At 43.2% G+C, this 16,224-nt stretch overlaps 1 protein-coding gene across 3 annotated transcripts in view; it reads right to left on the reverse strand.

The window, feature by feature from the left end:
• Window positions 1–471: 471 nt before the first annotated feature.
• Window positions 472–16,224, reverse strand: part of ZNF644 (zinc finger protein 644) — a 52,661-nt gene continuing 36,908 nt past the window's right edge. For 2 of the 3 annotated variants that reach the window (XM_075286540.1, XM_075286539.1), the window contains exons 3-8: window positions 11,221–14,173; window positions 9,524–9,583; window positions 6,989–7,570; window positions 4,722–4,844; window positions 3,166–3,268; window positions 472–1,769 (exon numbers count right to left, since the gene is read on the reverse strand). In XM_075286540.1, the coding sequence (XP_075142641.1) occupies window positions 1,577–1,769; window positions 3,166–3,268; window positions 4,722–4,844; window positions 6,989–7,570; window positions 9,524–9,583; window positions 11,221–14,146 (3,987 nt within the window). In that variant the 5' untranslated portion in view covers window positions 14,147–14,173 and the 3' untranslated portion in view covers window positions 472–1,576. The remainder of the gene's footprint in view (window positions 1,770–3,165; window positions 3,269–4,721; window positions 4,845–6,988; window positions 7,571–9,523; window positions 9,584–11,220; window positions 14,174–16,224) is intronic. The other variant, XM_075286541.1, reaches the window with a different exon arrangement.

Raw genomic sequence — 16,224 nt, forward strand, 5'->3', positions numbered from 1 at the left:
ACTGGGTTTTTTCCCCCACTTGGAATTCAGTCTGGCTGAATATAGGGTATCTGCAGTGCTCCTATTAACCCCTTCCCGACGAAACAGGGGCACTGCAGATCCCCTATATTCAGTAGACGGGGCACTGTCAGACACAGGGATACCTAATGTGTATGTGTTTCACAGTAATTTTCTACTTTTATATGTATTCTAGGAAAAGAAGGGATTTAGAACTTTTATTTTTTTTATTATATTTTTCTAAAGCTTTTTTTTTTTTTTTGCATGACTCGAGTATAAGCCGAGGGGGGCTTTTTTCAGCACAAAAACTGTGCTGAAAAACTAGGCTTATACTCGAGTATATACGGTATCTTTATAACCTAAAGATAAGCGAATCCTTTACGTTAAAAATATTAAGGAACAGATGTCGGACATACCTTGCCAAAGTGACCTAATTTCTTAAGTACGAAGACATTTGAATGACAAAATTCCATCCTCACAACACATTTATTTCAATATTTCTGTAAGTAGGCCCTTAGCACGAGCATAGTGTTACACAGTTTCATACACAAATCACATCCAAAACGAATTCTAAAATTGCAATTGTAAACATTCTCATAAGTTGAAATAGTAAAACGTTTGCTAAAAATGCTCGAGTGTGGAGCTAAAAACTGAAAAAAAAAAAAAAAACATGTAAAAACCAAAAACAAAACAAAACAGTGTGGTGTGAAAGCTACTTGTACAGAAACAGGTTTAATAAAATACTATGGAGGGGAAAAAAAAAAAAGACTTAAGAGAACATTAAAAAGAGAAATGAATAAGTGACTTACCACTAGCTTTAAAAAAAAAAAATTATTATTATTATACTGAAATTCTACATTAAAAGAAATGTCATCGGGTAAATACATCTTTGTTGACCAAGTAGGAGGTAGCATGGATGCACCAGTTAGTGAGAAACGCAACTGAAATAAAGAGTTCTTTCCTTACAACAAATAATTTCCAGTACTATATACACTTTTCAGAAATATCAGTTAAACAATCCACCCTCCACTTTTTTTTTTTTTTTTTTAGTACAAAAGCATTGTGTAATAAAAACAAAACACATACGTTATCTGTACAGAAAGGTACTGAGCGCCCTGGGCCGAATGGGAACAGTCTTCCGAACTCCGCAGACTATGGTAATACTTAATGCCCTAAATGAACCAAATACGATTTCAGGAATTGTCCTTGATCTTGTAGAAAATGCACCGTATAAATATATTTCTCATATCAATGGTGTTGTGACTATGGACTCGTGTTTCTAATCTCAAACTTACAAGTGGGGGGGGGGGGAGAAAAAAAAGGCATCTATGCAAGAATTACGTTGTGCTTCGTTCAAGAAGCAAAAGTGTAAAGGTCGTGATGTCTGCGAGAGTTCGTTCTAACGTTACGGCACGTCAGTATCGATTTTTTTTTTTGTTTTTTTTGTCCTTTGTACTATAAACAGGTATAGCAATGTGGTCTTTAAAAAGGAGAAAAAGGGAAAAAAAAATTAAAAATAAAAACACAAGAGAAAATAGTCCAATGTACATCCAAATAACCGTGTTCTTGGTGTCCGCTCTTATGAAGCCGCCTCGGTCATTATTAAAGAGAAGTTTGTTTCGCTTATGGAGGGGGTCTTCTTTAGTAAAGGTTCCACTTCAACCATGCCCGCGCCTGTCCGTGGAAGATTTGCATTGACAATGTGACGTTGCAAGTGCTTTATCCAATCTTCTTGTACAGACAAAGGCCCTCGAAAGATGAGCCCGCAAAACCTGGTTAAAGGGGATTGAAACATTTGTTTAATTTAACTTTTACAGTGCCTGAATAGCCTTTTTAAAGGCTATGCACGCATATGTGGGGCTCTATCAGCATGATTTTGCTGATAGAGCCCCTTTAAAAAGAACAAAACAAAAACACTAAAGGGATTTTCTGATCCCCATCTGCAGGACAGATCATGAGTTTATCTGATTGGTGGGGGGTCCAATAACACAGACCTCTCGCTGATCAGCTGATACGGCTGCCCCTGGGCATTGGAGTCCCTCCACTCTATGGCAGTATTACCAGGTGACTGCAGTTGTACACCTATTACTTGAATAGGATCAGAGCTGCTTCGGACCCCATTTCACAGCGTTACTTCCAGTACCTGGAGGCAACTGGATTAGCTGAAGAGTGCAGAATCTAAGTGTCAGACCCCTACCCATCCTATACTGATGGCCTAGCCTGTAATGAAGGGGCCACAACTCATACATATAACCTTCTATGCAAAATGCCAGCCACAATGTCAACAAAAATAAACCTAATAAAATTATTCTAGCCAACCTTTTAAAACTAGAATGCAAATTCAAACTATAATAGTGTATAATAGTGTATAAAATGTTGACCAAATGTATCTGAAAAAATATAACATAATCAACATACCGTATTTTTCGGATTATACGACACACTTTTTTTCCTCCAAATATGGGAGGAAAATGGAGGTGCATCTTATAGTCCGAATGTAGTGGGAGGGGCAAGCACATAAACTTGCAGCACCAGTTTAGTCCCGTCGGTTAGAAGCAAAGGAGGTACATTAATGGTCTGCGAGCGGTACAGGCGGCAGCGCCTGTACTTAATTACTGTATCATGTCCCTACACTTCAGCCCCTTCCTGACATCTGCCGTTTCAATAAGGTAGATGCCGGGTCTTAAAGATGGTGGCCACTCCTGCAGAGCGATTGCCATAGCTACATTCCCCTGTCCTGTTGCAGGCCAGCTCCCGCAGAGCCGACCTGTTCCTGTGCCATGCGGGAGCCTTATGAAGACTTCCCTGGCTTGTCATAGGGGAGCCTTCATAGTACGGTAATATAGAGCATCTCCCATGGACTGCAATACAGTTGTATTGCAGTCTATGGGACTTGCAATCAAATGATTGCAGGTTCAAACCCCCTAGGTGGGGGCAAATAAAATATATTTAAAAAAAAAAAAATTGAAAGCTATGAAAAAATATTATTTTTTTGCTTAAATTTTTTTTTTCCTATTTTCTTTCTCTTAAACCTTAGTGCGTCTTATAGTCTGAAGAATACGGTAAATATATTTATATAAAATATATAAATAGCAATATAATTTTAGGACAGTATAAATGATACAGCAAGCTTCAAAACAGCCCCCCCAAAAAATCCCTACAACATACCTGCATCTCAAGATATAAACCTCCTCAGCACTGTGAGGCAAAGGCAATACTTTCTTCTTACTTCCGGATCTTGATCGTGACTTCTTCTGCTTGCAATCTAATACTAATATACAAAGGGAAGATGATCACTACATGTTGCAGGTTATAAAATACCACAAAGATGTCTATACAAATCAGTGCCCAGATAAAGGATATTCTCTCTTGTTCACGACCAGATTTATGAGGAACCGACATATATCACAAAAATGGTAAAGTCGATCACTGTAGATGGCATCCCTGACCAGTAGTTGGGGGAGGTCCAGCTCTGGTAGATCCAACAATCAGCTGTTGGGGTCTATTCATATCGGGGGGGGGTTCACCCATCAGTTTAGCAGATCCATTTAAGGCTATATTCACGTCTCTGTTGTAGACTGTCACAACGTTCATCCCGAAAGTCGCGGAGGGAAAAAAAAACCAAAAAACGTTTTGCACGGAGGACTTTTCCTCTGTCGGTTTAGAGAGACAATTACAGTCAATGGGGTCTGTCAGAATCTGTGTGTTACCACTATCTTAGCGGACCGCCCCTCCATTGTTTTGGTCCGGATGTAAAAAAAAAAAAAAAAAAATACAGACAGGGTCCCGAGCAGCAGATGGCAAGGGTTTTCCAGATGTTTTCCAACACAGAATTCCGGCCTGAATTGGCTAAATATACCATAATATGGAAAGGTGTCTAAGGCCCCCCCATACACGTTTTTTTCAGCCAAAGCCAGGAGTGGATTGAGCAGAAGCTGTAGGTATAAGATTTTCCTATATATTGCTCATTTCTTTTGAAGCCATTCTTGACTTTAGCTAAAAAAAAAAAAAAAAAAAAAAAAAAAAAAAAAACGCAAAAATCTGCAATACAAGAACCTGTGTTTCCGCAATCTGAGGCCTCAGCCCTTGGGTAAGATCACATGGGGTTTTTTGGTCAGGATTTTGAGGCCGTAACCGCCTCAAAAACCTGACCAAAAAGACGGCTCCCACTGAAATTAGTGGGAGCCAGTCAGTTCTCTTTTTTCCGGGAGCGGTTTGTTGTCTTCAGTAGGATTCGCCTCGCAATATCCTACTGAAGACACTCCCTCCTCCGGACTAGGCCCATTCATTTGGGCCCAATCTGGATTGGAGTGCGTGACTGGATGCCGCTGCATTGCCTCCGCCTCAGGTTCTGGACTAAAAAAACCCGTATGAACTTACCCTTGAAGGGGTTTTCTGGCCCCCAGGTGGTGTTTTATATCCACAGAATGGGTCATTCTTATCTACTTGGTGAAGGCCGATATTCAGACCCGCAGAGATCTGTGATCCATCTGTTGCTGCTCTAGATGATCTAGAAGCTCTGCTCCTATTCAAGCAATAACAGTGGAGCCGCAGACGTGTCAGCTGGCAGGTATGGGGTCTGGATGTCAGACCCCCACCCATTAGACACCCATAAACAATCCTGTGGATATAGGTCATCTGAATAAAAAGCCTACTGTGTAATTGTGGCTACGCAGAAATGAAGTTTGTGTAGCAGTAGGCCGGCTTCCTTTTCAAAAACCTACCAGTCCCAGTGAGAAGACCAGCGCTCTTCTTCCGCGAATACGCTCTCATGTGGTTGGACAGGCTAACAGCACTTGAAAACGTCATATTGCAATTCGCACAAGTCTTGTGCTTCGCAGACATGCCTAAAAGAAAGAAATAACAATGAAAACTCCTGATCTGGCCCCGAAAGAAAATCAATTACATTATAGCGGATTCTGAAACAAACAATATAAGGCAATAGTCTTCGAGGGAGCTTGAAGGCGCCGAAGGTGCGACGACATAAGCCTTACATGCTCACATATTTCACGTAATGTGCTCTTGTCAGTAAATAGTACACAGGCGCTTCAATGTTCAGGCACAGAATTAAAAGTCTGGTTGACAAAGTGGTAATTAAAGTGTTTTACCCACAAGACTGTAAAAAGGCGCAGCACTAAATTAGGTTGCTGATGAAGACAGGGAGAAAAGGTGGTATAACACACCAGCAAACAGCTGTTAGACAAAACATTTTATTCAGTGCCTTTTATGTTCATTACTCTGGGTGCGCAACCAATAATGAAAGTTAATGATTTGAAGTTTCTTGCAAAAATCTGTGCGCTAAGCAAATGATCAACAAACTACCAATGTTTTCCTCTGTGGTGCGCAAAATTTGCAAACTATGAAATTGACATTAAGATTACTTACTGCACCTTAGTATGCAAGTCGCATAAGGAAGGAAGAGACATCCATGTAAAGTGCTAAGACTAGAAGAGGAAATAATAGCGGGGTTATCCAGCTTTGGCTAGGTCTTCTATATTAGATCTGCGGGGGGTCCTGACAGCTGGGGGGTCCTAATCAGCATACTGCTTATATTACGGGAGCCGCACTGCTCACTCGCCATGCAAAGTGTAGAGTCGGCTGCAGAGATGTCCCATAGACTTTTATGGTGACTGAGCAGCGTTACCAGGAGACATACTGCCCTGAAACAGCTGATCAGGAACGGTTCTGGATGTTGGACCCTGCAGATGTATTACTGCAGTGTTTCTTCAAAAACACTATGTTCTCAGAATTTTTTTTCTCTCAAAACAATGGGAAAAAAACACGCAGTTAAACACTTTAGATTTTTAATTTTTTTTCCCCCAGATACGGTGTTCACCATACAGGAAAAATATATTTAGAAGTTTATAAACCGGGCGTTTTTTTGGACACTTTGTTTTGTTTTATATGTATTCTAGTGAAAGTGTGTGTGTTTGGTGGTAGTGATGTGTGTGTATGTGGGAGGGGGGAGGGGCTTCAAACTGCAGTCATCTCATAGACTGCAACACAACTATTGAGGCTGGTCATAGTCTTCATAAGGCTCCTGACTGCCAAAGGAAAAGGTGGCTCCTACGATCTCGCCTCGTGGAAACCAGCCTGCAACAAGAAAGATAGGGGGCCAGTGGGGAGCAGCCCCAGGGACAGTTGTTCTGCTTTGTGGTGTAGGTTTGATGGGGGGCGAAGAATCACAGACTCACAGACTGGCCCCCGGGCAATTGTAATACTTTGGGGGGAGGGTCACGTTCAACAATGCCCACGATCCAGGTGGATTCTGATCAAGAGCATTAACTCTGACTCTCCGCTCTACATTACAGCAGAGACCCAGTATGGTACCTATGGTGGCTGCTCGGACATCCTTAGGGAGCATTCACGCGATGTCACGCTCCACTCATTCTGAACTTAAAATTTGTTCAGAATGAGCACATAAAAAGCAGCTCCCAGTGATTTGAATCGGTGCCGGCATACGCACGCTACCCATTCAAATCAATGGGAGGCTTTTTTCCCTATTGCTTTCAATGTAATACGCACTTTTTACGTGCTCATTCTGAACGAATTTTACGTTCAGAATGAGCAGAGCGTGACATCGTGTGAATGCTCCCTTAAGGACCCGGCATCCGCCGTATTCACACGAGAGATGTTGGGAAGGAGTTAAACTAGCTAAGGCTTATTTTTTTGGAGAAGGGCTTATATTTCCATATACAAGCCTATTCCAAACACCTGGAAAATCTAGCTAGGGCATATTCCTGGGTAGGGCTCATATTTTTAGACTATCCTAAGGACAGGCTATCAATATTATAACGGTGGATAACCCCTTTAAGATTTCCTATTGCTCCGTTAACAGTCCACCCACCCATTAGTGTTATGAGACATTAGTTTTGTGTACCCCCCATGGATATCTTTCCCTCCTTTACATGGCTTGATATTAGATTACTTACTGCACCTTTGTACACAATCTCATGGTTTACAGGTTTTTGGGTCGATGATTGGGTCTTACCTGACTGTATGGCGAAGTCCATGCCTCGGTGAGAATTGCACATCAAAGAACAGTCTTCATTAAGTGGATGAAGGCATTTCTGGATGAACCTCTTTCTGGCGGTTTGGTTGACCTTGTGAGAAGACTCGATGGTCCTCTCTTCACCTGATTTTTTCAGTTTAAGTAGTTCGACTAAGGAAAGAGGTTTATCCTTCTCGCCCTGTCCACCTGCTTCGTCAAATTCACTAAAGTGGACCCCTTCCTCCATATGCCCAGATATAATATCAGTTTTTAGGCCATTACGGTGTGCTTCGTGATGTACAGCATGAGACCTGGAAAAGTCATTACTGGAAGTTTTGTGACTGGAGTAAGGCCTGTGGACAGTGCGCCTGTTATTAAGAACCTTGAGGAGTTGCTCATACTTTTCTTCATTTTGCAGCATTTCGTTTAGGACGCAGATTGGGGATTTGTGGGCGTCCCATTTGTTTTTGCCTAGTCTTTTCAGGTGACCTCGGACATGGTTGGACAATCCGATTTTCGTATCAAACCAGCCTCCACAGAGTGCGCATGTGTGCTCCGACGGACTCTCCGACTTCTCTACAACTAAAGTCATAAAAAATAAAGACAAGAATTTATTGTGAGCCAAACATAAGCCCGTGATATTATTTATTAGAAACGCCTCCATCATAAAAGACATATTTAGGAATAAGGCCCTGACTGGATTTCTGACCAGTTATTACTAGTCCATCTGTACTGAAGGCCGATTCCCATCACCAACATTACAGATAAATGTTGGGAGATGATGCCAGGAGTTAAAGGGACTCATCGGGAGATTCTTAAAGGGATTCTACCATTAAAACATGTTTTTTTTCTAATGACCACGTCGGAATAGCCTTAAGAAAGGCTATTCGTCTCCTACCTTTTGATGTGGTCTCTGCCGCGCCGGTCATCCGAAATACCGTTTTTTCTTGGTATGCTAATGAGTGTCTGGCAGCAATGAGGGCGGGCCCCAGCGCTCATACGCCGATGCCGGAACTGGACAATCCAGCCACGCCTTCTTCCTGATCTGCCTCCTCCCGTGTGTTCTTCTTTCGTCGTCATGGGTGACGCATGTGCAGTCGGCTCTGACAGCGAGACCCTTAGAGCCGACTGCGCATACCGGCCAGTGGCCATATTTGCGAGACCGCAATTGCGCGCAAGCGCAATACGCTCCGCAAAGTATTTACCGAACAGAGTATACTGCGCATGCTCAGTAAGGTCCGTACAGCTCTCCAACGCGCGAGTGAACTCCTCCAGGCGTCGGAGGGGTGTACGGACCTTACTGAGCATGTGCAGTACACTCTGTTCGGCAAATACTTCGTGGAGCGTACTGCCTATGCGCACAATTGCTGCCACGCAAATATGGCCACCAGCCGGAATGCGCAGTCGGCTCTAACAGGGTCTCGCTGCCAGAGCAGACTGGTGGAGACCACATCAAAAGGTAGGAGACGAATAGCCTTTCTTAAGGCTATTCCGACATGGTCATTAGAAAAAAACATGTTTTAATGGTAGAATACCTTTAAAGGAGTACTTTGGCAGGAGATTCGCATTGTCCAAACTATGGGCAAGATGATATGACAACAATGCTCCAGCTCCCGGGTCACTTCCCGTCTGGCTCTGCTGGTTTGATAGATCTATATTTATAGGATTCCCCTATGCATATACAAAGACACCTATCAATGAAATGGAGTTCAGCAGAGAATGGCAGGTAAGTAGCCACCTGGGAAAACTTCTCCCTGTCCCCACCACACTGACAACATCAGATCAAAATTTCAGTAGTTAAAGGGGTCTTCCAGGCCAACTATAAAACCTGGGAGGGTTTGGGGCTAAAATAAAGAAAAAGAAGAGATACTCACCACCCCAGGTGACCTCTGCAGCCAATCACTGGCCTCAGCGGTGACATATTGGGTACCGGTGACTTATTAGCATGGACACCACCCGTACACACCATGTGACTGCTGAGGCCAGCGATAGGTTGCAGAGGTCACCAGAGCCACGTCACTTCCGACCCAGCCAGTGGGGGACCAGACACTGAAACAGAGGACCAAGGGTAGGTGAGTATTGATTAAGTCGTCTTTGTTTTTTTTAAGCTTTGCCAACCCTGCGCTCCCTGGTTTTCCAGTTTGCCTGGAAACCCCTTTAGTAAATTATATGTAATAGGGCTAAAGACCAGGCCTAGTCATACAAAAAATGGCATTCGCCTCTCACTGATCCCTCACTGCTCTGCTTCCACAGTTGTCTCAACCCTCGTGACTCGCCTCTTCATAGTGACTCATGCCTGCTCAGCAAATTACTGGCCACAACGGTGACACACAGTCAGTGACAGGCGAGCATCTCTAAGCATTTCCTGGGTGTATCGGACACCATGAAGGTAAAAGTAACAGAGAGTAGGGCATCACTGGACCCAGAACAACAGAGGATTTGTGAGAGTCGTGCATACATATAATAATTATGCAAGCAGTTCCAGGGGCCAGGGGTGGGGCAAAATAAAAAAAATAAGTAGTGATACTCCCCTACCTCTGGTCCTCCGATGCGGCTTTTGGTCCCCTGTTCCATCTTGTGCTAGCATTGGCCGGGCTGGAAGTAAAGCGGCACAGGTAACCACCACTGCGGCCAAATGCTGGGTACTAGTGACTATTAGCAGTGACTATTTTACCCCACTCCCGGTCCCCCATCAAAAACACGTATAAGACCACAAGGGCAACATCTAAGTGTTACATAAAAGTATAGCATGCTTTACCATAGAGAGTGCAACTTTAGGATGCGAAATATGTGGGCAGTTACTGAACTGTCCGATATTGACTAATATCACATCTCATCATTTTAGTCATTCAATAGGACCTTTCACTGTTAACTTTAAGGGGATAACAATCTGATCTGTTCATGTGATGGACACAAAAATGTGTCAGCGCACTAGAATAGGGGCTTCTAATATAGATCCAGTAACCAGCACCGCATGTCTGGGGTCACATGAACAGAACAGAGTGTCACGGCACAGAAGACAATAGAGAATAAATACAGCTATTGCATAACTGTAATACTAGCAATTTAAAAGGGGTTGACTACTTTAGAACAGCAAAACAGACCAAGGTACCCCACGCGTCGTGGTTCCCCCTTTCCTGTGGATTGTTTGTGTAAACAATGGATGGCAGGGGGGACGTCCGGAGCAGTCCGGGTGGCTGCAGCGTCTTCCTCTGTCAGCACTGAATGCATTTATTTCTCTAAGGCTTGATTCACATCTGCGCATGGGTTTCCGTTCAGGGGACCCCCAAACGGAAACCTAATCTGCATTAAAAAAAAGTGGTTACCTTAGGAAACCTGCGGACTCGATAGATTATAATGCGTTCCGTGTGGTTTCTGCACGAAAAATGCGGAGAGGGGAACAGAATGGTGAACCGGGCCTCACTAACATAGCGGCATCATATTTGAGCCATAGTCAGGAGTGGATTGAAAATGAATGGAAAATAAAAATAAAGCAATTAGACATTTCCCGTCAGCTTTGGCTCGAAAAAAAAAAAAAAATGGAACAAAAAAGGCTGCGTTTCCGCAACGTTGGGCCTTAGTCTTATTGCACTGTCAGCACCCACTATTTACACAACCAATCAATGAAGAGGGGTGTGGTAGCAAGAAATGAGGTGCTACGGGTTCATTATGTCACTATCCAACAGTATACGACATTTTACAGAGTGGCCAATCCCTTTAATTTTTAGGTCTTGTAGCCGACCCTTCACCACCACCAACTCTTTTTACCCTTCATTAAATGCTGCTCCATGGATTCTGGTGCAGTTGAAATTTTCTCTCTAGCCTCCACCATTCCTGGAAATTTCATCGTAACTGTACTCTCCGGTGTCAGGTGGGCGGTCCCTGTCTATCGCCTCCAGTCTAGGACCGCCCACCTGACAGTATAGGGCATAATTGTGATAAAACTAACAGCAATGTTTCCTCGGGAACCGTGGGGTCTAAAGAAAAAAATCCAACTGAGCTGGAATTAGCAGAGTAGAATCTATTGACAGAGGTAAGAAGTTGGAGCCGGTGGAAGTCATGAAAGGTCCTCTCTAAAAGGTCCTTGCCTTCCAAATCTGCAGACTACAGACTGTCACTTTTATAGCTCATACCAAGGTGACAGCTTTTCTAATCTGTCACAACTGTGAATTTGTAACATGTGGAAATATCAGCTATAACAGGCAATATAAACCAAACATCAAATTTCTTACCTTTTCTTACGCGCTTTGTCGGGGTCCCGGTTCTCTTGAAGTGCTGCATTTTATCGCTTGATGCGATCTGTTCCGCCGACACCACGTGGCGAGCTTCATACGTCAATCCAGCTCTATGCAAATGTCCACGAACATGGTTCGATAACCCGACCCCGGTTTCAAAAGTTGCAGGACAGTATGGACAGGACTTCTTCTCGAGAGTCAAGTCACTCCAGTGGAATATAGAACTATTTCTTGGCAACCCAGAGTCTGCATTCTCGTTATCAGCACCGGACATATCGTGTAAGTATTCGTCCTCGTCAATATCTTCATAGTATTCAAAATAAAAGCCATCCTCGTCATTGAAATGCATGCCGTCTTCTCCGTGTGGATTATCTTTCGATTTATCTTTAAAAATTGGGTAAACGGCTTTTTTGGGTGGACTGTTATAAGTATCATCCTGCGATTCGGTGCTGTAATCACAAAGGTCGCTATTCTCCCAAGATTCGTAATCGTCCTTCTTTTCAGAGGAGTCAAGCTTCTTGAGTACGACATAGGTCATCTTCTGGAGGAAGTCGGGGTAATTGTCCATGTCTTCTTCTGTCACTTGCCTTTCGAGATCAGATTTGCGCACCCTTTTGACGGCCACCCGATCTTTAAAGCCGACGAGCCTACCCGGATGGCGGTTATGAGGATCCATGATTAGGCATTCTTCTTGAAGGCTGGCGGCTTTAGACACTAAGTGTATAGAATCGGCTGGGTCGTCCTCTTCCTTTTTTAAATTCAGTGGGTAGAGATCGCTGGATTTCTTTAAGGTCTTGTAGCCGTCCCATTTTTGACTGTATCTGTACGTATGGTTTATCTTTGTATGTTTTTGTTTCATCTGAAAAAACCTATGTTTTTGGTCGTTGCTACTAAAAAGCAGGGATTTATTTGGAGAAATGGTGGGACCGCAGGCGATGGATTGGGCAGCACTTTTCCGAGCTTTTTGTATTTTGTGTTTTCTGTACAACCTTGTGAAAGTGTTGCTCTGGCCCAGAGAGCCGTATGGTCTTTTCATGTCCTGCTTGAGGACAGAATTCTTTGGAAAAGAATGGGGCGGTTTCACAAACTCTTTCGCCTCAGCGTCACTATCTACAATCTCATTATCTGAGAAACGTTCTTGTTTAACCACAACGGGACCATTAAACTGGTCCATAGAGGATGGCGAATGGGAGTATTCGATGTGTTTCTTCAAAATGTTACGGGCATACGTGGTAAATGGACACATCTTACAAATGTAAGTTGTAGGCTTTTTGGATGAAAGGTAATAGGAGTTTTTTAAGGTTTTTTTCTGATATTTCCTCGGAGGGAGGTCTGCGTTCAGAACGGAGCATTTTACCACGGCGCCATGAGCAATGCCTCTATGACACTCCAATTCATTTTCGGTAACAGCCATAAAGTTGCACTCTTCACAACAGTAGTATCTTTTGTCTTTCTCGTGAGTTTTGGCATGTTGAACAAAAGTCTTTGGACAGTTGGTTCCAAACACACATTGTGGACATTGTAACCGTGCGCTTCGACCTTCGTCTTGGAGCTCTTTTAATTCACGGATCTCCTCCATCAGTTTCTGCCGGCGTTCCTGGTGAATAATCATATGTTTAAGAAGTGAATTACGGTCTCTAAATGTTCGCCCACACTCCCTACAAGCATATGGTCTTGGAACATTAAGGTGGCGAAAGTGATTATTACCATCCAAATGATACATCATATGCCTATGAAGGTGTTTCTTTTCCCTAAAATTCACATTGCACTTGGTGCAGGGATAAAAGGATGGCTCTTGATCGCTAGTGCATGTTGGAGGCGATTGAGAATCACAACTTTGCACATCGCCGGGGAAGAACGAGTCGACGTGAACGGGTGACGTTTCATCAGAATAGTCAAGGACTGGACTATACATATAATGATTGATAGCTTCGATAGCTTCCTTTGGAAGATGTTCTTCTGATTCATCAATGGAAGATTCAGACTTGATCTTCATCAGTTCATACTTGTGTGGCGCTACCACTTGCTCTTCGTCGCTCTGTCCCACGATCTCTAAATTTAACAGCTTTGACTTCTTGGAAATATAATTCACATCATTATAAGCATCTTCTGAATAGCAGCGAGTTATCTTACTACCATCCATTTTTCGTTTGCGCTTTTTCTCTACCTTTACGACGCAATTTTTTGGAGACTCTTCTTTTTTGTCACTGTTTACCGTGTCTATCTCCGTACTCGGATTAGCTTCCGTTCCTGCTACAGACTCATCCCCACCAGAACAACCTTGTGTCTGACTATACACCTCACTCTCCGGTAAGATCTTCTTGTCGTCACAGGCGTCGTCTACGGGCCCTACTAAAGTGCTATCCAATCTGAAACTATTCCCATTAGATGTTTCACACCCAACAGAAGAGGAGGTAGGAGGTTTATGTATGGAATGAGTTTCTTTCTTGGCATGTGCTACATCAGGTAGCAAGAATAAAACTTGCTGACTTGACATCTGTAAAGTGTTCTTTGCAGGTTGCTGAAGATCATAAACCACCTTCAAAGTTGAACACAAACTGGTTTGCGGCCCCACAGGTTGGTCTGTGGTTATAGAAATACTGTCTGCATTCAGGTTGGAAGTCTTATTTGAGGAGTGGGAAACTGGTCCATTAATAGTTCCTTTAGGCAAGGTACGATTTTCACTAGAGACAGTGGCAGCACCATCGTGTGTTAGGAAAGAACCCTGGACTTTGCTTAAGGCTTCAGACCTGTCTCTGGATGGTTCTTCAGGCACGGGCAATGAACTACTTTTCGGAAAAGAGCTTGGGCTTTCTTGTTTTTTCTTAAACACGAGATCATTTTCAACAGAGCTGAAGTCGGCGTCCTCTTTGAGGCGTTCATTCGCATCGGTACTTTCACCACTTATCTGGGACTCCTCCATATTGTTATTCTTCCCATTAAACAATTTCTAAAAACAAAAAAAAAGACAAAGCTGAAGCATAGATTTATCATCAAGCATTCAAGCAAACACCTGCCATGTATTTAAAGGGATCCTATCATTAGATAGCTTTTTTTCTCTGACCAACACGTAGGAATAGCCTTAAGAAAGACTATTCTTCTCCTACCTTTAGAAGTCTTCTCCGCACCGCCGTTCAGTAGAAATCAGTTTTGGGTTTTTTTCTTCTGGAATACCCATTCCCTGTGTCTTCTTCCGTCCTGTAGTGCACGCCTGGGCTACAAGAAAATGGCCGCTTACACAGTAAGTTGGTGTGAGCTGCCATTTTCTTGTGGCTCGGGCATGTGCTGTCGGCTCTGCCTGAGGCCTAGAAGATTGAAACCCAGGACAGAAGAAGACACAGAGAGAGGCCGTTCCAGAAGAAGATGGAGGCGGCGCTGGAGATTTCTCCCGTAGCATTGGAGACGCCCTCAGTGCTATGAGAGAACTCATTTGCATACTGAAGGATTTTTACTGAACAGCGGCACAGAGAAGACATTTAAAGGTAGGAGAAGAATAGTCTTTCTTAAGGCGATTCCTATGTGTTAGTCAGAAAAAAAATGATATTATCCCTTTAAGGTAAGATAGGTAACGTATCCTAATTATATATATATATATATATATATATATATATATATATACACACATTTGTTAGACATACATGTTATACAGATAGAAAGTATTCATGGTAACCAACTTCTATGTAGACAGTTTATAAAGAAAACCAGAACTGGGTTTGCACCGTCACAAGAGTTTTCCAGCAGAACACCAATGATAAGAAACCGTATACCTCAATGCACTGTGCATGTGTAGCAACCCCAAGAGTCCTATGTGAATGGGGCACAAGCCCAGCCACTTTTTCATTCACTTCTGCATTTGGAGAAGTCTGGTAAGTCCTACAGAAATGAATGGAGAGGAAGTCACCACCGCTCCTCTCACACAGGAAACCTGCCGACACTTGCAAGTCCTCATTCTTAAGATTCCTGGGATGGGGATGGGGTCCCTTAACTGCAGCAAGTGAAAAATACAGCAAAACATCATAGGAAATGGCCAATATATCAAATACATGCTGCATGCTTCCCCTTTCATACATTACTTTCATTTGTAAATTGAAACACAAGAATAACATCAGACCTGCAAACCAGTTTAGGTCTTGTTCACGAAGGGAAATTTGGTGACTGTTCTACAAGTTCAAAATATTTCTAGAATACTCCCCTGTCTTTGGTGTTCTACTGTCCGCTCCGAGCCCCCTTTTAGTCACGTGCATGTACTTGCACTCCTGGAATCCGTGTGAGAGCAATCAGAGGCTTCAACGGTCAATGGTAAGGAAGTGGAGACATATGTGCGTGACATCACTTGTCCCTCCCAGTGACCACTAAGGTAACTTACTGGTTTCCTGGGCACTTGAGCCTCACAGTTTCCAAAAGTATAAAGTACCGGCACAGCAACAAGAGAGGCTAAGAGTGGACAACAGCGTGCCAGGAACTGATGAGTAGGCTCACCCCAGATCAAAATCCTGGACAACCCCTTTAAATCTCTTGTGCTATAATATACCATGGGAGGATTAGGCAAATCTGTCTCCCAAGATGTAAATAGGGAGACAGTGCCTCTGTTATGCTGCCCTCTATAGGAAGCACTCTGAACATCATGCCCGACTTTCCCAGAAGCCTTTACTGCATAATGTGGGTGTTTTATCAAGTCAGTTTCTCAACTACGGACAGCTATTTCGGTCTGGTTGGACCTCGTCAGCGCAGCGTAGAGAGAACTGACTTGGTAGAAGTGAGAGGACCAGATTATGGGGATAACGTCCATCCTTAAGGAGAGACCACCTAATATATACCATGACATAACACTCCCTTTTCTCATGCAAGTAAAGCTACTTTCACACCTCTCCTCCATTTTCTATTTTACTATATTGTTCATTTCATAATGGATTCATCGTCAAACAGACATCTACCAATCCCAATGGGGGCCTTTTTTCCTCCATTATGGTGTATCATTTTGTTGGATGGAGTAGTGCGCTA

The sequence above is a fragment of the Leptodactylus fuscus genome, chromosome 9 (assembly GCF_031893055.1).
Source record: "Leptodactylus fuscus isolate aLepFus1 chromosome 9, aLepFus1.hap2, whole genome shotgun sequence".
In the NCBI taxonomy this organism is placed as follows: Eukaryota; Metazoa; Chordata; class Amphibia; order Anura; family Leptodactylidae; genus Leptodactylus; species Leptodactylus fuscus.